Here is a 23,340-nt window from a genome sequence, read left to right on the forward strand (position 1 = left end):
ACTCAAAGATGGCCATTCATTTTCAATGGCATTTAATGTTTGTGTTGTGGGACAAACACTAAAAGCTGGCCATTCATTATCAACGGCATTCAATGTTTGTGTTAGGACAATGTTTGTGTTTACAAAAACCCTCAAAGCTGGACATAGGAGGGGCCCTCAAAATGACCTCAACATTGTACTTTACATGTACACAATCTATTCTACGTCCGAGCATAGACATGGTAACGCCCCGCCTGCCTCTGATTGGCCGCGTATATCTATTCTACGTCCGAGCATAGACATGGTAACGCCCCGCCTGCCTCTGATTGGCCTACTGACACTGCCTGTCTTGCCCCCATGGTCTCACCAGACTGTCTTGTAACTTTTATTTTTGTAGAAGAGGCAAACTAATATTGTTTATGCCGTTTGCTTTGATTGAATAATTGATTGAACACGTACGTTGTACTAGGATTTGATTTTGGTGTCATCGTGTATTAATCTAATTATTGTAAACTAATACTATTATACTAAAAAAGATAAAGAATCACAGGAAAAGAGACCTTACAGTACAATAATGTTTCAAGTTTACACATACAAATACATTACACAATAATCAACACACTTTATTTAGAACACACAATCAATTATTCCATCTGCAAATGTTTCTAGTTGTCGAATGACAAGGTATATAGACTATACTTAATTGTCAGTTGTCATACAACAACTAGAAAAGGTAGCAGGTCTACAAGACCAGGTTAAAAGTGGTTAATAATACGGCACCCAGGGAGTTAAGTATTAACCACATGAACGTCGGAGTCCCTATTCTGTCTCTGCTGGGGGTTGAACCTCTGCCTACCTGCCTCTACACACTCTGATAGGGCCCTGTAGCTAAATGGACGATATGTCTCTTCTCAGTTGGAGACACTGTAGAAGACAACACAATGGAAAACCCACGTTTTATGTCTAGTCTCATCTCACCAGAAGAAATGAAGGTGTTAGATTGAATTTACGTCTTGTTTCACCCTGAGAGCAGTTTCATTACAGAGCATTGTGTGCATACATCGTGTTTGTGTTGACACTGTCTTATAGTTCTTGCAAAACATTCTGGAATTAAATAACACCGGCGTTTGTTAAGGTGGAGAGCTTGCACGTGAGGGAAATGCAGAGCAATTGCGTGTGTGTCTGTGTGTGTGTTTAAGACCTTATCTTTTTGATAAAAACTAGATGCACAAACACACACGCAAAAAGTAATCTTGTAACCATTGATTGCAGAAACAGCGTGTCCTTTCTTGTGCTCTGTAACAAGTCTTACATTGGCCATGCTTACATTGGCCTATTCCTAACAATATACTTCACATGCGAGTGTGCGTTTGCAAGGGCCTGATCGTTTTTGATAAAAAGCTAGGCGCACAAACACGAAAGAATTAATCTTACTGAAACACAGTGTCCTTTCTCGCACACTGCAACAAGTCTCACATCGGCCGGGTTTCGCTTTTTCTAACTACATTCTCGATATAGAACGTCCATCAAAACAACTGTAAAATGTACAGTAAATAAGCTCGCATAATCCATCCGCGCTCTATGCCTCGCCTTGCCGGTGACCCCTGCATAACCCTTTCTCCGGTAAATTGTTTATGAAGCCCTGATTTCTTTTTCTTCCCAATCACGGCAGAGTTCCTGTGGGAATATACACGACCGCCACACTTCCTGTGCCTGTGCCATACATGTTGTTTACTCCAGCTACTGTACATACTGTGTAGGACGCGCTGCTGTTGAGTTTGATATGCCCCAATGTGTAGTAGATATGGTTACTGATGTTTGTTTAGTTGATTTGTTTATCGTAAACTTTCTGTGGGAATCAACATGAAAAAAGAAAAAGAAAAGAAAAACACTGGACCACATACGCAAACGGCACTGGGTTTCATCCGGGGTCTACATCCTGTACAGGTGTTACCAATGATATTAATTAAGGAGTTCCATTCAGGCCAAACAAAGTCAGGGTGCTGCTTATAGACATAATATATGTAGACGCCGGATTGGCCACTTTATACTGTATATGTCAACATGGCAGCCATATTGTCCTTGGCAAGTTGCCATAACTCCACTGCAAGAAATATGCGAGTCATGTGCAGTTTTGGGCTGTACTGTAACTGTATATGGTACTGTACCTGGGCTGTAATGAAAAAGTTTTGTTTTGTTTTATAGCATTACTCTTAAACAGTGTTGTAACTAACGCCCTTACATCACGTTACGTTACCTAACGGCGCTACTTTTTGCAGTAACTTCTAACGGAGGCTTTACATTTCCCTATTCCATAACGGCCTTATAGTTATTGTCCGAGCGTTACCCGCGTTATAGCGTTATTATGTCAACGTATGATCCAAGTGAAAAGTTTCCCCATACAGCGCCGTGAGTCTGTCATACAGGCTCTGTGCTGACTGCTGCTGAGAGAGCGCTCTGTGTTGTACTGTGTTGACAGTTTGTGCTCTCATACTAGCCTCTGAGCCCACATGGCTAGTGCTACGCACCCTAACATGAACAAAGCATGTCGCAGAAGAGGTCATTGATTGGCTAACGTAGGGCCAGATTTCAGGGTAAGCCAATCAGAGACAGTCTGACAGAGTAAGGCGGGTCTTACTCTTACTCTTATGGCATTGGCTGTGGCAGAGCCTTAGGGCGCGTTCAGGAATAGCCTTAGAGTATATAGGAATAGCGCACTGAGCCCAATGTGCAATGCAAACTAATAGGCGAGTGCGCTGCGGTGTGGTATTTACCGTATTTCCGAACGCGCCCTTAGTCACAGACTCACAGACACACAAACCCTTGTAAGTTAACGCATACACAGAAAAGGCCGGTCGAACGTACATTACCACACGCTACAATGGCAAATGACAGCGAGATCGGATGCTTTGCGGGTTGGAAATATAATAATTATTTTGAGTTCTTGAGGGTAAAGGACGACAAAAACATTGAGGTGAAATGCAAATTATGTGGCGGACATAAAGCATTGTCTTCAGCCAAGAAGAGCAATGCAAATCTAGTAAAGCATCTCAAAACAGTCCATGAGGGTACGACACTTGTGGCCAAAGACCAAGACCCTACCACCACCCCAGGTACCAGTGCGGGCAGTGCCTCACAGTCAGATGGACCAACACCACCAAAACAGACAAAAATCGATTTTAAATCGTTTTTTATATTATTATTTTTTAAAGTAAAGTAAAGTAACTTTAAAAGTTACTTTCATAAAGTAAAGTAAAGTAAAGTAACTTAAGTAACGAAAGTTACTTTTTTAGATAAGTAACTATAACTATAACTCTTTACTTTTTAAAAGTAACTTGAACAACACTGCTCTTAAATAGTCCTACAGAAAGAAATACGTTGATATGAAAACCACATTGCTAATTTCACCAAATATCCTGTATCGTAACATGCAGTAACTACATAATATTTGTAATGAACCAAAACGCTTGAAAATCATTTCAATTGTGTAAAAGATGTGCAGGTAGCCTATATTATGAATTAGGAGGTGCAGCTTGACTCGACCAATATGGACCATATTGGTCCATATGGACCATATTGGACCAATATGGACCATATTGGTCGAGTTCAGTGGAGCGATGTCACAATATGGCCACCATATTATATGGTTCGCTCCACTGAACAGCAGCAACAGTGTGGCATCTACGTGTAGTATAATTATGGTGGCGCTATCGCTCACTGAAGGGCTCTCCTACACTAAATGGAACAGAGCCTTAAGTCTTGTTGTATCACTGTGTTTTTCTCCTGATCATACAGACAGTTATATGTAGCCCACCTGTAGAATCTTTAACAATAATTGTTGTGTTGTTGCCCGCAGGAAGAAGAAAACAATTTGTTTCCCATCAACATGAACACCACATCGCCAATGAACCTCATCCTCATGGCAGACTCTCCCTCATATGCATGGTGCTCTGTTTCCAGTGTTGTAAACATCTACGTAAGTACAGTACCATCTGGGATACACCTCACCTGATGTACATTAACCACTTAAGCACTATGTACTTCGTGGTATGACAAATTATAGCAACAAATAGTCAATCTACAACGCATGATTTTTGCCTATAATGACATGCCCAAAACAGGGATGCAGGGATGAAGTTATGTTAGTGTAGAACAACAGCCTCCCTGGTGGTATTGCATTGGGGCCCCAAATCATTGCCAATACACTAAGCTTTTTCTTGGGCATCTTGGACAATATCTGCCCAGATGTACATACATTATGAAGCTGCTATCTGCCATCAGCTGTTTTATAAAAATCAAACGACCACAGCTGTGCCTCCCTCTAGGGTTTCATTTGGAGAAACAATTAACCTTGTTTGTTTACTCTGACAGTCCCCATGGACGTACGTGTGTGTGTGTGTGTGTTGTGTGTGTGTTGTGTGTGTGTGTGTGTGTGTATGTGTGTGTGTGTGTGTGTGTGTGTGTGTGTGTGTGTGTGTGTGTGTGTGTGTGTGTGTGTTTGCGTGTTTGCGCAAGTGTGTGCATGCGTGCGTGCAATCCGTGCGTGCAAGAGAGAGATTTAGCTTTTTCACTACATACTGTACAATTAAAACTGTATCACAAGTGCTGGGGTGGCCCAAAGGCGTAGCTCTCTCATAATGTTCCACATTCTAATGAAAATCACGATTTTTAACGTTAGAGCTCCAATCTATTTGAATGAATAAAACATTTGTTCAAACAATCTGTATGGTAGAGCATGTTAATACAATAAAACTATAGTACATATGCAAGTTTGAAATAATTTAGACCAGTGGTACTCAAAGTGGGGTGAAACATTGTAAAACATATTTTTGTTGAATATATATATTGTGACATTGCGGGGTAGCTAGAAGGACGAGGCAAGGAGATGATGATCAAGTTGCTAGTTCAAACACACTGAGCCCGGATTGATTCCCTTGCCGAAGCAGCACAAACGAACCCGAGGTTGGTCACTGACGTAAAACAATAAACAAAGGGTGGCTAGCCCAAGGCTACTAATACCAGAATGTGCTGTGTCTCTCAGTTAACTCAGTCCAGTCTTTAGCACAACAGAACAACACAGAACTTCCTATACTTCCTATATACCACATGTAGCCAATACCCATACAGTGACACCTCCCTCAATCAAAGTAATAGAACATAAGTGTGTGTGTACAGTATAAATCTCATCTGGGGGTCCCTGACACAAAATCTTTTCAGATGGCAGTCCGTCGCCAAATACATATCAATTTGGGGGTCCTTGACTTCAATAAAGTAACCACTAATTTAGACCCTGGTCGCGTAGGACACCTACTACTGTATATAGCCTGAAGCTCAAAGTACAATGATCCTGATCAAGTGGACATGCATAAACATTTTTATTGAAACCACAAGATCTTCAATGATTTAGTAATACAGTTTATAATACATTATTTAACATTTAACCTGTATGATCGAACTGGTGCTTACATAATGGAGGCCACCCATGTAATCAATAATACATGATGAACTTTTCAATTTCTGCTGTTTGTGAACGCCATTTCTCAGCATCAGCGGCGGGTGGAATGTTTACAGTACTGTCAACAATCACTGATAAGATGATAAAATTGTGATACTATATCACGTATCATGTCCTGTTCAGGGCCGGGAGAACATTGTCTTTGACCAGGGGATGTTTTTGTGGGATGAGCAGTATCACTGGGGGAGGAACAGTGTTTTACTGTTACTGTGGGCAGATTGTGAACAACAGCATCTGCTCTGTGTCTGAACAAGTACGTCATCAGCTTGACAGCTCGGTTGGGGGCATGCCCAGTTCACTATCCAGCTGTGATAGTGACAATCCTCCTTGGACTCCCACGGGCGACCCGGTTTGCACAGGGCTGCGTGTAACGTTGAAAAACACCACAGCTCAGCAGAAACTTTGCAACCTCTGAATCTTGGCCCTAAATACCTTGTCGTCGAGGCACATCGTAGACACGCCAGGAAGAGCTCTGAGTGCCAAGCTAAAGCTATACAGACAGTCAGGCGACTGACCGCCAATGCCTCGACTTCTATCCTCAACCTCTTCAGCCGGTTTTGCCAAAGAGGTCACAGATAGTCATGGCTCATGACAGCGAATTGTGTTTCCCTGACTCTGGTGTTCTGATAGCTGTCCGGTGTCCGCGCAGGACAAATAGTACACTGGAACGAGTGTCAGGGTAATGGTGTCTGCTCAGCATCAGGGTTATGGAATCTTAACTGTCACGGGAAGGGCCCTTCGGAGGTTAAAGATAAATGTATGACTTGACCAGGAGAGCACAACCATCTTGAGTCTCAGTTCCACTTCAGCTAATAGTGAGGGGGAAGGAAATATAATCTGAGAGTTTTCTAGAAGACAGAGCCACTCCTTGTGTCAAGAACTCAAGACTACTTCCTCTCATACAATACATTGACCTGTGGCTGCACTGCACAACATCAAGCTGATTCTCCAAAGGCTTATTTGAAATTGTTTGTCTTCCATTGCAGTACTTCCATCATCATCATTTAGAGATAGTGACATACATACAGTACACACATACTGTAAATATTGTACTATAATATAATAGGAATTGATTTAACATATGAAGTCAGTTTTTAAGTATGCAGAAAGTTGCATTTCCCAGTTTCAAATAAGTCTGTGTATCTCAATGTGCACTTTGACATAAGAAAATACTGTAATTGTATCTACATTGACCATTATCCCCTCCATCAGGCTGAGAAAAGGCCCTAAGCATGCATGGCTGTGCATTGTTTTGCCACTATAAAAAGTGTGGAGACACAATTAATCCATTGAGACCTGGAACGCATCCATGTCACGTTAGCGTTTAACCACATTAACCATTAACATATGAAGTCAGTTTTTAAGTATGCAGAAAGTTGCATTTCCCAGTTTCAAATAAGTCTCAATGTGCAGTTTGACATAAGAAAATACTGTAATTGTATCTACATTGACCATTATCCCCTCCATCAGGCTGAGAAAAGGCCCTTAGCATGCATGGCTGTGCATTGTTTTGCCACTATAAAAAGTGTGGAGACACAATTTAGACACATGCATTTGGCATGATGCAGTAGGAACTTAGGAAGGAAGTGTATTTTAGATTAGAAATTAATTAATTGAAGGAGGAATTTGTATAATATGGGGTATGCTGCATCTGTTCAGAAAAAAAACTTTGGCCAGGCTACTTAACAGTTATTGCTATTACATATTACTATAAATAGTACGGTAATCACAGGTTTTGCCAATGCTACTAATTAAGGTTCTGTTCCATTAGCAGAGTCTTTCCAGTGAGTCAACATGCACAATAGCAGCACCCCGACTTTGTTAGACCTGAATGCGGCACCACCTTAATTAGTAACATTGGTATTACCTGTTTTTACCCTACTATTTCATGCAATTATAGCTGCTGTGAAAAAGGTAATTGTAGAATCGGCCTCAGGTCTTAATAGCTTAAAGTAGCCTACACACAACAACAACAACCCCCTCACTTGGATATAAGCTCTGATTCTCCCTACACCACACGTGCTGTGTAGTACAGTATGTAATATAGTAGTTGAAAGCTCATTTATTTATTCATCTTTTCTTCAAGGTTACTTAAGTTGACACACCATAATACACATTAAGCCTGATTTATGCTTCAGCGACAAAGTATTTTCAGTTGAGAGAAGTCTTGACGCAATGTGTTATTTTGTTGAGCGACATGTCAAAACGACATTCGGTCGCCAAAACATAAATCAGTAGTGTGTTCCTCAAAAGAACAAAAGAATTCCCCTAAATGAATGCCAGCTCTGCTCCTTCTTACCAGAGCACAGGTCATGCTGCAACGCCCATGTATTTGTGCAATGTGGCATTGCTAAATTATAAATGTTGCTTTATTGTAAATCGAACTAATGAGGAAGTACAGTATAAGACCTCATGTCTGCAGGGGGTCCATTTCTAGTTCAAAATAACATCTTGGAATGCTAGTTGGAATATTGCTGACAACATTGATGGGGCTTAATAAATGAAGCCATTGTTGAGTCAGGATCCGAGGTTGAATGGGTCTCACACTATCACGCTACTGTTATGTGGGCGAATATGGCATTATATATACTGTACAACTATAGCTTCCCTAAGACAAATATTTGACTTGTGAGTGAATAGGAGTGGGATTGTGCCAATTGTTAACTTTCTACAAACAACAACATAGTCTGCCATAAAGTCCGCCATACCCGGGCCACACACACATGCACGCGTGCGCGTGCACAGTGCACACACACACACACACACACACACACACACACACACACACACACACACACACACACACACACTGAGCACACTGAGCACACACTCATTCATAAGTGCTTCGTCTGAGGTCCATTATTTCCCATTGGTCCAGGCAGGGAAAAAAGCAGAGCGTCTAGTCTATGGTCTGGATGTATATATTTATACCTCGTATGGAGCCAGATTCCAGCCGACCCCGCTGACGCACAAGTTAAAAAGGTCCCATTTCCCGGCCCCACTCAGGAAGTGAAGGAAAGACCTTGGCTCCAACAGGGTTGTGCAACTGGACTCGTGGACACCATAATAAACATTCCTTTTCAAATGGTCCCTGCTCGGAGAATAGGGAGAAAGAGGGAGCAGGGTGGGGGTTAAGACACAGACTAAAGTGAGAAAGGGAAAGTGAGGGAGATGGGGCTTAACTTGTTTGTTGTCAGAAACATCTGGCAAGCATTAAAGCTGTTTATATAAAAAGCTGACTCGCCCAGTATTGTGACACCGGCACATACACATAGATGGGTATTGTCTGTCTGTCTCGTTGGCTTGCTCTATTTATTGCGTACTACTGTAGTTTTCCTTATAATATGTCCTCCTTTGGGCAAATTTGTTACGTATCTTCACAATAAAAGGCATTCTGATTCTGCTCTTTGTTGCATTTGAAAGTAATCCTCTTGATCAATAATTCTAATCTTCTGGGTATTTCTTATATCTTCCAGGTACAGACAAACTCTAAAATTACCTTATATAATGCAGACAATCAACAACACAAGAGAGATTTCCCCACTGAGGTTGAAGAGTTGGTGAAATGGGCAACCCAGGAGTTTGGCGGTGTGACCTCATTCACCACTCTACGAGACCCAACCAGTATCGCCTTCACTGGAAGGGAAGGTACAGTATACTCATGGCATGTTATGTAGAAGAGTTTTAGTCCCAAGTCGTCACTTTTAATTGTGAATTAGACATTATTTGAACCAATCACATGGTAAAAAAAGAAAAATACAACTGTAATGGTTGTAGCTGGTCTTCCTCTTCTTCTTCAAACGTTTTATCCCACGATTTTATAACCCATTTTTTTTCACCCGGTGCCAATTACCTAAGCTGTAATCCTGGGCGCTACTCTCCTTCTGCCAACATGGGGAGAACCCGGAACTGAGTTCATGCTTCATAATAATAATAATAATAATAATAATAATAACAATAATAGTAGTAGTAGTAGTAGTAGTAGTAGTAGTAGTAGTAGTAGTAGTAATAACCAGTAAGACGCCTGAGGTCGCGTGCACGATTCCACCTGGGTGACAGCAGACTGCTGGGCGAGCGCTGGCGCTTTGGAATGGGGGGTCAGATCAACATATCCACCTGGATGACAGCAGACTGCTGGGCGAGCGCTGGCGCTTTGGAATGGGGGGTCAGATCAACATATCCACCTGGGTGACAGCAGACTGCTGGGCGAGCGCTGGCGCTTTGGCATGGGGGGGTCAACATATGGGATGAATTCTGTACTGGCCATATATGGAGCGTGTCTTGAGTGTATAGGCTTTGATGAGGTCAGATCAACATGTAATGTAACATGTAATGTCAGAACAGGTCAGCTCCATATATGGATATAAGAGTGGCAGCGGGTCAGTGTCTTGAGTGTACAGGGTTTGATGAGGGCCCAGTTGAGAACTCTAGTTCTGCCGGCTGCCGGGCGCGGCTGCAATAATAACTTTGGGGCAGGCCCGTCTAGAGTTTAAATGGACAGGTATCAGTCAAAAGGGAGACATCGAAGAGGAAGGATGGATGAACATATGTAATGTCAGAACAGGTCAGCTCCATATATGGAGATCTAAGGGTTTGATGTTTGAGGCTAGATGTAATGTAGAGTTGCTTGCCAATATTGATGACATCAGGGATCTCCAGCCCTGATGATGTCACGTGATGTCACGAGGCATGTCACGTGATGTCACCCTCAGGCATGACCATATATGGTCATGCCTGAGGGTGACTGACTGACGGAAATGCACGATTGCATAGTAAATGCGACTTGCTGTCACAATAATATTAATATTAATAATAAAGCTTTATTTATATAGCACCTTTCGAAACAAAGTTACAATGTGCTTCACAGAGAATAAAAACAATACACTCCATAAACAAGTTAACAACTTAATGATACAGAGGATAAAACAAACAAGCAATAGAGGAATACAGTAAGACATAATGGGTTAAAACGTTTAGGGGATAAAAGCAGCTTTGAAGCCGCGCACGGACTCTGTGAGCCTGATCTCCAGAGGAAGGGCATTCCAGAGAGTCGGTAGCCTGATTATCAGACTGTAGCTTTCTTGAAGCTTCAGTCTGGAGGTGAACGTGGTTAAATGTACAGCATACATTACTAAACACTTAGTTCACATATACACTATTCATGAGGTTCATGTTGGGGACCAACACGTTTGTTTCATTTTTTATTTCTTTTTTGCAGGAACAAAACTGGGCTCTAGGGACTGCACACTTGAAAATGAAGATCCAACTCTGAAGCACTTTATGGAGTCTTCATCGGTATCATTAAAATCTTGCTCCACGCAATCTAAGGACCCTGGTGATGAAACGGAGCTCCACATAATCAATATCCCAGAGAATGCCAGCATTCGGTAAAATATATTCTGTTTATTACACTAGTACTACATGTTATGCTATGTCAATATGGCTTAGCTCTAATACTTTACTTTACCTCTACGGTAGGCCTATATGAACCAAATTGTCTTTTTCATATAAAATCAGATTTTTACAAACTCTAATAATCTGACAAAATATTGAGATGAGATCCTGTTATTTTGGCGCCACCACGCACAATGTAGTCCATATGAAGAATTTGTGCCTTGTGCTAGTGGCACAAAGTCTTCTGCTGCTTCTTGTTTGCATTCTTTGGTGGTTCTTGTTGCAGCAACGTATCGGTGCATGTGGACACAGAGAAGACCATCAGTGTATTCCTGAGAGGACCGCAGGGCACTACCTGGAGCTTCCTCAACGCACGACACACTAAGTTTGGTGTAAGCATCAGTGCACACACTCAAGTATTCATTTCACAGATAGTACTGTACATATATCATGCAGATTATATAATTATAGTTGCTATACATACAGGGAAATACAATACAGTTCATATTTTCACACACCAGCCGGTTTCTCAGACTCTGAGTTGTCACACTTTACCATTTATTATTCTACTTCTGTGTAAGCAGTAGCAGCAGTACTGTTACACAACACCCTTTACAACTAAACGAAAAAAGAAAGAGAAAAACAAGGTCTGTCTCTGACAGCCAGCCTATCCCATGTCATTGAAACTCCACTACATATCTGTTTTTCTGTCAATCAACACCATGCCATTTTTTTCCCCTTCCACTGAACCGTCTTCACTTTTTCTCCCTCTCCAACAGTCTAATAATCAGATTCTCCTGCCGAGCATCCCGCATGTTCTCCTGCCATCGGTTACATTGGCCAGTGACAGCGCTGCAGATGTGCAGAAAAAGGCACTGGATCATTTTAAAGCCAAAACCTTCACCAGCTACACTGAGATCAAACTGGAGGGTTCTGTGGTCTCACTGGTGCTAAGAAGCAAAGATCACCCGACAGGAGGTAAACTAAATGAAGAGTACGCTGCAGCTGATGGCTGCTCAGATGGTCATGATGAAAACTCGGGACCGAGCAGTTAGGGGCGGCGTGCAAGATAGGGCCCTTAGGGCAGATCCACACTCCACGACCCGACTTAATTTCGGCTCTATAAAAGTCAATTCATCCTCGTCGCGGCTGGCGCCGAAGTCGCTTGTAAATATTGGAGGTTCTAGACATGAATATGTTTGTGGCCGATAATTGAGCCTTGCACAGCGGGTATATCTCTGACTGGTCAGTGCCGTCCTCCAGCCAGCCGGGGGGGGGATTCAGAGAAAAAGAGGGTTTTTGTCGGGCCGTAAACAAGGAAGCCAAACAGGTCGGGAGGGGCTGAGCAAGGTATTGCCTAGCAATGGCCGTTGCCAGGCATCTACACACAGTACATATGACTCCAACCATATTTGGTTATTTAAGGCTTTAACCCAGCCATGTCAAACATACGGCCCGCGGGGGCTTGTAGAGCATAAATGTATGAGTCTGTTAAAAAAAAAGTAAGTCTCTAGCACATTCCTGTCAAAAGTTATGATTTTTTAAAGAAATATAAACCAAAATGCTCAATCCCTGTTCTGAGCTCCCCTCCCTAACTAGTCTGATTGCTCTCAGCTGTGACGCTCAATTGAATGGACTGTTATGGCGATGCATGTCTCCCCCCCCCCCCATCTCTCTCTCTCTCTGAGTGTAGAGAGGGGGGGCTGCTGCTGCGTGTCAAAGAGTACCATACTTCTCCAGTACAAGGGTCTATAACCAAGGGACCATTCAGATCACAGCTGACAAAAAAAATGTGTACGCACGCACACGCACGTGTGCATGCACGCACGCGCACACACACACACACACACACACACACACACACACACACACACACACACACACACACACACACACACACACACACACACACACACACACAGACACAGACCCTCTTCTAGACAGCTATAAAGTCCTGCACAGCCATGCTGTAAAAAGATGGACCGTGTACCAATCATACTGTACATACAGTATTATGTTTATTTATTTATTTTAATATGGTTTTGTGTAGCTAATTATACACTCATCTCAAAAGCAGGCACCCAGACACCAGACACCACCATTACAACGATCCCCCCTCATCAGATGCCCTTGCTGATGCAGCTGTACACGTCCCCGGACTATCGTTCACCTCTGGATCCTAACACCAAGGTGCAGAGCGACAAGAGGATCTACGCAGAGGTGGGAAACAGGATTAAACATTAGAAAGGTGCTTGCATAGAATTAGTTAAGCAAGCAACTTTTACATTAAATCATTGTGTGGGAGGGATGCATGTCTTTGACACGCTAGTGTGAAGCATAACAATAAAATCACAATTGGAAAACAGCATACATTTGCCCAAGGTATGAAAAAGAAAAAAGATAAAGAAAGCCATCTACGGACTTCAGACTGACAATATACATGCGAAAAAGTCAAAGTCCGCCTCCCACACATCTACTCTGTATGCAACATGATTTCAATAATTACTATTTCCATTCCGATGGGATCGTGTTTATTATTTTATGTTGACTTGTGTGTGTTCTGCAGATCTCTGGGAACACCCTGGGGGAGATCATCCTGACCATTAAGGTGATCCGGTGTTTTGTGCGCTCCAAAGACTCGTGTCCGGTGGAGAAGGAGATGCCGTTCATACCCGAGGCGTGCTCCTCTAAGGTGTGCCCCAACAGCACACGTGTCAGCTTCTCTCTGGAGCAACTTCAGGAGCTGCAGCCCTCCACCACCTGGGACCTGGAATGCTCTGTTAAATTCTGCTACAGTGAGGTGAGAGACTGACAGACAGACAGACAGACAGACAGACAGACAGACAGACAGACAGACAGACAGACAGACAGACAGACAGACAGACAGATCCGATCCGATCCCTGTATGGAAGCAGCACCACAGTAGGCATGAAACACAGGACAGATTCGGTTAGAGAGACACAACTCGTATTCAAAACAAAAGATTGTCAAAATAAGATATATAATATGAAAAGTTTGTATTTGAATTATCTTCTGGGTTCCCATTAATTGTGTGCCTTTTCACAAAGATAGTATTGAAAGTATTGTTGACAACTTAAATCCAGCTGCAGGATTAACTGTAAAGTGATGATAGAGATTTTGAATGATGAACTTTAACAGTCAATCCGAAAACATCACAGATCATTTTCTAATGGCTGATTTTACTCAATCACAACAACAGCTGTTATATTAATATTGCTAGGCCTTCTGTTATCGTGTACAGTATCCCTGCGCTTCGCACCAAAACTAGATTCTACACAAAACTAGATTCCAGATTTGTATTTGTTACATTGTCATGTACAAGTACACAAGAGTACTTGTGTGCAATCTTATATAAAGTGTCAACTTTGTGCTGTGGGATGTGTTAACTAGGGTTTAATATTTTCCCGGATTTGGCTCATTTTAATTCCCGGGAATTTGCGGACCTTTTCCCGGGCTCCCGCGGGATTTCCCGTCAGAAAAAAAAGAAAAAAAGTGCCCACCAAAATGCATTTATATGTATAGATACTTCATATGTTCAATAGAATAGTGATATTTTTTGGTTTAAAACGTTTTATTTGAACGAAATATGAACATATAGCCTACAATAAAAGTAGTCAATTAAAATATTAATGTTATAGGCCTACTACGCTATTCAGAAAAAGGGACACAGGAGTTTGCACTAATGTGACTGTCGAAGCACGGGGAAAAAACGACCTCACGTCTTTCACATAGATACCTTAGCCATGGTCTTTCATAGCCTGGCTTGGCCAGCCTCATAGCGGGGATTCACTGAAGATATGCGGGGAGGAAACATCAGTGAACCCTCGCTATGAGTCTGGCCGCGCCAGGCTAGGTCTTTCACCCTTTGAGCATGCAGTGGGTCCCCTTCTCCGCTGCAGAGAATGTGATCATCCCGCTTTGTACTTTATGAAAAGTCCGATTGGGTGTTAAATTAGCCAGCACGTCCAGTGCACAGCACACTGATTATTAGAGAGCGAGAGAGAGAGAGAGGGAGAGGGAGAGAGAGGGAGAGAGACGCTGCGTGCTGGTGGTTATTATAAAACAAATTGTAGCCTACTCATCTTTGTTTGTGTTCCGTTTCACGTTATTGCTGCACACATGCAGGCAAAAGCAAAAAGGGGTTTAGAAGTGACAATGTCCATCACAGGGAAAGGAAACTCCTCGCTCCGTCCGTAACACACAATTCTCACAGAGTGACTGATTAGGCTAATGATTGACAGGTGCAGCAGCTTTGGGAGCGTGCCTGAAGATGTCTGTCAGACATTCATATTTTGCTAAAGTGTATATAAACTCTGTAGGCCTATCTGATTAATTGCGGGAGGATGCAGGATTCGTGGGGTCCCACTGATTTCATCTTGACCGGCCGGCGGCCGTGCCTGCCCGCCCGCAGGTAGGCTATTTAAATACCGCCCGCGCCGCCAACATTTACGTTGGGTCCCGCTGGCTCCAGTTCCCGTTGCAGGCTTGCAGCCCTCGAGTGTAATCCATAATTCCATATAAATATCATCAAACGTGTTTGAAAATGATGGGAGGGTTCAGATTGGACATTTGATCACTCCTAGATAAGGGGAAAGAACGCGCACTGTGTGAAAACTCCTTTTAGTGTAATTTCCCTACAAGAAAAAAAAAACTCCGGGACAACGGGTCCCGAAGAAATTTCCGGGCGGGAAATTGCGTGCCCTATTCCCGGGAGGCCCGAAATCCCGGGATCCCGGCATTAAACCCTAGTGTTAACCCATTCAGGCCTGACGTCGAAATTTAAAAAAAAAAGTTTTCTAAATCATGACAATTTTCGGAAAGATTTGAGGCACATTTTAACGATTTTTCAAAAATAGCAGACCTACAAGTTCATAGCGCGCCACTCGGTGGCGCGCTATGAGCTTGTAGATCTGCTATTTTTCAATAGCTAAATTATAACATAATGTTTAAAACACCAAAAGGGGTTCCCGCCCAGAATGGGTTAATGGTTAATGTGGTTAAACGCTAACGTGACATGGATGCGTTCCAGGTCTCAATGGATTAAATTATATAATAGGTGTGTGAGGCGTGGTATGTGCGTTCTGGTGTTTAGACAGACAGTCAACGGGCATTTAGTGTGTCTGGGGAAGTAGCTGTCTTGGATCCTACTCACTGCTCTTGGTCTTCAAGTTGCGGAACCACATGCCAGACGGCAGCAGCAGAAACAATGCGAATGTTGAGCTTTGATCTAAAGTAAGCAGTATCCAGAGTGAACTCGCACTGGTATATAATATGTCTCTGGTATTTCAAAGCTTGTGACATTCAGGCCTTTCAAGTGTAGCTGATGAGCTGCCACGTGGACTTAATGGTGTGTTCTTTTTGACCTTCTCATCGTCAGCAATGCGGAGACGGGGGAAGAGTGAAGAGGAACCTGGAGGTTACCCAGCCGAGTACGTCGCCACCAAGTGAGTTCCGTTTTAACTCCAAAATATCCTTCATGCATTTGCGTGGATGATTTAAAGCGTATTCAGTCTGACCTTCAAAATCCAGTCGTTGTCGTTTTTCAATTAACTTTGTCATCGGACGTGTGCAGATGTTACTCTTGTGCACCAGCAGACCATATATCATTATCTACGTTACTGTGAGTCATTGTATTATGAGACTAATTACAGACCAACTCATTTGTATGTGAGTAGTTATGTTCCGATGTCCTTGAAATTGTGTATCGTTTCAAACAGCCTTTTTGCACACGACATTGTGTACACAAAACATGAAACGTATTTGTTTTTTGTCTCTTGCCATGCTTTAGGCATAATTCACAAACCCAGTTGCGTAATGCTTCTTGTTTTCATGGCTACCGTTGCTTTCCATCCGCACTGACGTCGTCATGGAGATGATGAGGTCAGGATATGTTGTGGAGTGTGTGTGGGTGGGGCCTCCTCCTTTAGGAAGGTCTGCAGTCTGACCTTGTGGCCACAATCAGGACTAATGACCCCCAGGGGAGGGAGGGGGGGTCCATTGTGTGTGTAAGTAATAAGGGGTCTAGCTGGACAGCCGTCCAAACGCGGGCTTTGGGCCTGCATGGTGCCTTGAGCATGTTTAACACAAAGAGGGGAAGGTGTCATTCTTCAAAGGGAGGACAATCTCCGGGCAGATGAGACAGGAACAAATCTCACATTCCTCAGTGACTGCATGTCGCCCAGAGGGAGGTCCCATTATTTTTCTTGGCTCTTTTTTAAATTTTATTTTTAGCAAAAATGAAATGCTGATAAACATGTTTCATGTTTTGGCTTGACAAACATTGCTGCCGACTTGGTGAATTAGTGATTTTTTTGCCCTTCGACTTCCTATTTCCTTTATTTCACGTGGGACTACAAAGATACAGGTTGGTGCATCAGTAATGGCGGTGGCCGGGAAGCTGCCTTTGTTTGCTCATTCAGCCTTTCCTGTGTCCTGTTTTCTCTCCTTTTTAGTGTTTGTGTGTGCATCTTTTGAGTCACGTAAGATATTACGATATAAGAGAAACGGGGCTGGTGGCAAGGGATCATGCTTCCTCCCATTAAACAGAAGCAACTTCTCATTGACCTAAAAGTTTCTTTCATCCTTGCCTGCCAAGTAATTGCTCACAGAATTAATCAACACACCCATCTCTCTCAGATCTACTCGCTGGCTGTTTATGTGCGCGGTTGCACAGCTAGAGTTTGTCAGCGTGCGTGATATAGCTGCCCTCGCACCACTTGATTGGCCAGGAATCTCGGGGTCCGGGATCCTGTTCAGCCATCCTTCCTGTTTGGTAGGCGTCCCTGCAGGGGTCTCGCAGGAGTCATAGAACAGGCCCACTCTTCTTGATCCCCTCCTGTCCACCTGCACTCGGGGCTTCTTCTTCCTGCCACTGTTTATTCAGCCCTCCTGTCAAAGCTGCACATAGTTTAGCTAACACGTGACTGATGGTGCAAAACAAAATGAAAAGAACAAAGCGAATACCAGAGGAACAAGCCCATTTGAACTGTGTCTATTTTTAATAGAAACACAATAAGATGTATTTGCTGGAATATATATATGGAAACAAAAACAATATCTGATCAAATATGGAATTATTGTTAGTTACCTTCCAGTAACAGAAAACCTTTTTTGCAAACAATACAAACAAAACATACAGTAAATACATTTCCACACTACGGAGATCGACAAAGAATAAATTGTGGTTTAACAATGACCAAGAGACACCGTTTCATAAAACTTTGCTACTCTGGGGTCCTGTTAGCCAGAATGACCGCCAGATGTCACACTTGCTCAGCACTCAGGGGGCCACTTTATTCTGGCAGATCAAACGGGTCAAGGTTCCAGCTGGACCGGCATCCGTGTGCTTGTTAGCCTTAAATAGAATGTCAATATTTCAGAGCCACCTCCTGATAACATTATGATTAAAATGACACTATTGCGGAATTGTATTAACTGTATTAGGCTTTAAAGTGCTAGTGTCCATACAATTCAGTTAAATAGTGCATGTCCCGAAGGATTATTCCATCTCCTCTCTCCCTGCTGATGGGAAAAGTTTTTAACCTGGCTTGAACCCAACTTAATGACTACAGATTTGAAGATGCAAATCTCGTTGGATGGTGGCAGGAGTTACTGCCAAACATACAGCAAATACACTTTAATCCAATTTCTCTTTTCTATATTCCAGGAAAAGAAAGTTGTACAGTATGAAGCCTATAGTTTAAAATGTTAGCCATTGTGCATAGGTAGAGGGTCCAGAGTGAGATGGGTAAAGGGAATGCTTCATTTATACTAGCATGTATGACGCCTCTCGACAGAAATAGAAGATCTATTCTAGCATATCTAGATCGGCTATTTTCAGAGAGCGACACCATCGTATGAAGTATAAATCAGGCTTAAGAATAACGGTTTGCTTCCTCTGCAATTCTTATTCTCAGCATGCAAGACAGTCTCGGTTCTTGTTTTCAGACTGGCTTGAATGTTTGCTCACTTATCAGCAGCAATCCTGATTTCAGCACCCTGCAAAACCGTGATTGAGACTCTGCTGGCAGCCCTTTAGTTGTTTTGTTTGCTATTTTGCTTGTATTCTGTAATTGCCGTAATGATGGCTAGTGAGGAGCTAACCCACAGTTGACTATGAAGTCCAATTTACACTATACCACTATAATTTTTTACACTATTTACACTAGAAATTAGCATTGATTACTTTCACAGCCCTTAACTGGGCTGTGACAGGGGCTGTGACAGGGGGCACGATGGCACAGTCGGTAGTGCTGTCACCTCACAGCTAGAAGGTCCTGGGATCGATTCCTGCTGGGGACGCTGGGGGTGTGTTCCCTCCTCCGCGTCATCAGTGCCCATACCTGACGCGGGGTTAGCGAAAGAGCCTGTGTGGAGTTTGCATGTTCTCCCCGTGTCCCGTAGGGTAGGTACCCTCACAAAAAACATGCAGTAATCCTGTTCTCTAAACTACCTCCCCTTGACCAGCCGGGGCGCCTGATGGAGGGGAAAGGAACTGGTAAGAATAATGTGTTCCTTCCACGCACTACGTCCGTCCGGGGAAACTCCCCCCTGTCAGGTGAAAAGAAGCAGCTTGGACTCCTCATGCATAGAAGGAACCTTGAGGTCAGTCCGCTGCCCCCCCCAGGTTGGCAGAGGAAGTGTAGCTCCCAGGATTACATTAGATAATTGACACTGGGTGAAAAAATGGGTTGCAAAATCGTGGGATATATATATATATATATAATTATTATTTATTTATTTTTTATTTTATTTTATTTTTTCCCAACTGGGCCATAACAACCTCAATAAGATTTTTTCTCAGACATGGCTCTCCTGGCCATTGCCAAGTCAATTTGATTAAAGACTGACTGTTCTTTTTAAGTCAGGACCCCTAAAAAGCTCTGGAATGACCTGCCAGTATTTTGAACCCGGATTTTGCTTGAATGTTTTATCTTTTATATTTAAAATTGCTGTCATATTATACATTTGTTTGTTGCATTTCATTCCTCTTCTGTATGTAAATATAAATACTAATACTAGTAGTAGTAGTAGTAGTAGTAGTAGTAGTAGTAGTAATTACCTCATAATGTTGTAGAAGTTACTACCTTACAATATGACCTTTACAGAAGCATACATGACTTTGGTACGGTATGTTTTTCAGCACCACCATGTTTTGACTTTGGCCTGGCAGCTGTGTTGGGGATTGCATTTGGTGGGTTCCTAATTGGAGTGCTGCTTATTGGAGCCCTGTGGTTTATAAAGATCAAAACAGGTAAAGGTCCTATTCAAGGTTAGCCGTTCTGACTTACATAGAATAGATCCTAGTGTTAATTGGGATAATTTTGCTCATCATTTTTGCTGTTACGTGTTTCAGGATATCCATCTGGACTGGATGTGAGCTCAACGGCAGCAAATCTTTCCGGTGAGTAATTAATCCAACTTGCCTTTAACAACGTTCTGCTTTGCTTTTTATATCACATGTTGACTTATCGATTAACTGATTTCCTTTCTTCCAGGATGCCCCTGTTCTCTGACAAAACGACAACCTGTATCGACCAACCCGTCTCCCTCGGAGAACAGCAGCGCCAATGCTAGCATCGGCAGCACCCAGAGCACGCCGACCAGCAGCATGGCATAAGATTACTGCCATCATAACCTCCACAATTCAAGTACCGCCATCTTCCTTTATGTCCCCTATATGGGTTTTGTGCTGTCGTTTTCACTCAAGCACATAAACTCTGGCAGCCCCTACTTTGAGCATGTTGTTCTAGGCAACAACAAAAAAGAGAGAAAAAAGCCTAGGCCTATATGCGTCATTTATACAACGTCGTACGACTATGTCGCACGGCAAAAATAGCGGATTTACTAGCTCACAACGCGTTGCATGGCGCCACATTTTGAGCTTGTAGATCTGCTATTCCCGTTGTATGACGGGCTTAGGTTTCTAAGTGGCTTAAGAAGCGTTCCCGCCCCACGCCTGCATCCTTCACTCTCGAAAACGAGCACAATTCTCATCTGTGACCCGCGGAGCCTCCAATCAATGCGGCCGGGGAGCTGGGGAGGGTGGGGGACGGAGGGCGGGGTGAGCAGAGACGGTTTGAAGGATGGCAGGAGTCTGGTTTATGGCTCCTGACACTAACCTCTCTAGCCTCGCTGTAAAGCCCCGGCTCACAGACAGGAAGTTAAAGAGGGCAATAGAAAAAAAAGAAAAAAAGAAACCCCATTGGCTCCCAGCAACAGGAAAAACAAAGCATATCCCCTAAGAACTAACAGGAAATTCACGGCATTCTTTTCAATGGATTGTGCCGACGTGACGGAGGCACAATAAGAGTCAGTCAGGGGAAAAGCCGGTCAAAAGATTGACTTTTGAAAACATTAGAAGAGAAACGGATTTGCATTCATGTGTTGACGATAAGGAACTTGTCCAGGAGGTTTCAATATAATCATCGACATCTTGGGGACAAAATAAGATTAACTTTTAGGATTTCTCACAAGTGAAGAAAATGTGCACTTCCCATTCCAAATGGTATGCGTCTTAGAATTTTAGCACAAAAGGGTCCATGGCTACCTCTTATCGATTAGAAGTCTGGAGTTGAATTCAAATTTAACACTAGACTTCTCCAGTGAACTAGTAACTTTTCTATGCTTCTTTTAATATATTTAAAAAATAAAACTCTGTTTCACTGGAGTTGCATCACATATTGTTGCTCCAGGTCAATTTTTAACTCCTAGGCTAAATGTAGAACTCCATTTTCATGCAATCCAAGGTCTAGGAGTTAAAGAGGCAGACATGCTTTACATTCCAAATTGTTACTGAACGAATTAAAATAAGTCTTACTTAGGATATTCTGATGAACTATAGGGTTAGTGATGAAAAATTATCTTTTTGACTGTGATCTCAGGAACGATAACCACTCTTCATTATTGTAAGCTAAATTAAAGACAATAATCTTTGCTACCACTGCACCAAGTTAGGACTACAGCTGAACTGATAATACACGAGTCACCTTTGCTTTGTAGACACTGCCTACTTCAATGTACTATGGCTATACATACCCCTAACCCCATGAGACATATTGTGAAGATATTCACATTGCAGGCATGGATAATTATCTGGAACTATTCTGTTACTTAGGAGACATGAGTTTGTGTTATAATAAGCCCATTTACTGTACTTGCTACTGTACATGTGAGAAAGGATAGCAGCTAAAGCTGTGATTCTCAACCTCTTTCATTTCAAGGACCCCCAGTTTAATATGCACCAGGCCATATGATTTTTATTTCCATTTTGGTTACGTTTGTACACTTTCTGTGTTACAAATTGTAAGGGTCCATTTGGTTCCTAACTGTCAGTTGTTTAGCTGGGGACCCCTGGAACCCCCACAAGGACCCCTGGAGGTCCATCGCACCCCATGTTGAGAATCACTGAGCTAAAGGACAGATGACAGATTTCTGTGACATTACCACAGTTGATTGATGCAGTGTGTGTGCGTGTGCGTACGTGCGTGCGTGCGTGTGTGTGTGTGTGTGTGTGTGTGCGCGCGCGCGTGTTTCTGTGTAAATGTACAGATGTAAATGCATTTTATAATTGTATTACCTCTCTTTTACCTCTTTGAAAATACTCGTAATATTATGTAACAAACAATGTGGCATAAGTAGACAATAAAAACAAACAAAAAAACAGATTGCTCACCAAATCACCTGGCCCCATATGGAACCTCTCCCTCCGCTATGCTGTAGCTCCGAGATGAGGTCCCACCCGCCGCGTTTCAGAACCGGCGCATATTTTCCACTATACACAATTCGTACCATTTTCCGCACATCATATCCAAAAAGTAAATGTCGGGGGAACGGCTATCAGTGTTATATTTTTTTAGCGGACAAGAACATCTAGGTGACGGGTTGACACGAGTGTTTAAAACGCTTATTTAGTCAGCCGGTTCTATGTTCTTCTATACCGTTTCTTAGACCTTAGTTATTGCCTTGTAGATGGTCAATGGAGACATCTCATTTTGGAAAATAATGTATTATTTGAGCCTTAACAAAACCGATGCTGCATTCAAAAACTCAACTTCATTGTCTGTATTTTAACTAAAGTTCAAATAAAACAATGAAGTGGAGACGGAAACACAGAAAGATAAACTATGTGTGTGTGTGTGTGTGTGTGTGTGTGTGTGTGTGTGTGTGTGTGTGTGTGTGTGTGTGTGTGTGTGTGTGTGTGTGTGTGTGTGTGTGTGTGTGTGTGTGTGTGTGTGTGTGTGTGCGCGCGCGCACCCTGCATATTTTGTATGTTTTGCTAGAAACAGGAGAAGAGATTAAACATAACACATAAACATAAATTGCCTCTAGAGTATCTGTGCAATATAATGAGGTAAACCTGTAATGTATTGTAATGTTATGTCTAATTGTCTATGGAGTTTATTTTGTTCTTTGATATCCATATACCACTA

At 42.6% G+C, this 23,340-nt stretch overlaps 1 protein-coding gene across 3 annotated transcripts in view; it reads left to right on the forward strand.

Annotated features, from left to right (window-relative positions):
• eng (endoglin) overlaps positions 1–20,932 on the forward strand; it is a 55,327-nt gene extending 34,395 nt beyond the window's left edge. For 2 of the 3 annotated variants that reach the window (XM_079524781.1, XM_079524782.1), the window contains exons 4-14: positions 3,836–3,955; positions 8,971–9,142; positions 10,713–10,881; positions 11,175–11,280; positions 11,668–11,866; positions 12,963–13,108; positions 13,455–13,688; positions 16,287–16,353; positions 20,052–20,162; positions 20,265–20,312; positions 20,407–20,932. In XM_079524781.1, the coding sequence (XP_079380907.1) occupies positions 3,836–3,955; positions 8,971–9,142; positions 10,713–10,881; positions 11,175–11,280; positions 11,668–11,866; positions 12,963–13,108; positions 13,455–13,688; positions 16,287–16,353; positions 20,052–20,162; positions 20,265–20,312; positions 20,407–20,528 (1,494 nt within the window). In that variant the 3' untranslated portion in view covers positions 20,529–20,932. The remainder of the gene's footprint in view (positions 1–3,835; positions 3,956–8,970; positions 9,143–10,712; positions 10,882–11,174; positions 11,281–11,667; positions 11,867–12,962; positions 13,109–13,454; positions 13,689–16,286; positions 16,354–20,051; positions 20,163–20,264; positions 20,313–20,406) is intronic. The other variant, XM_079524783.1, reaches the window with a different exon arrangement.
• Positions 20,933–23,340: the final 2,408 nt, after the last annotated feature.

This window comes from Electrona antarctica (assembly GCF_951216825.1).
Source record: "Electrona antarctica genome assembly, chromosome: 16".
NCBI classification, from domain to species: domain Eukaryota; kingdom Metazoa; phylum Chordata; class Actinopteri; order Myctophiformes; family Myctophidae; genus Electrona; species Electrona antarctica.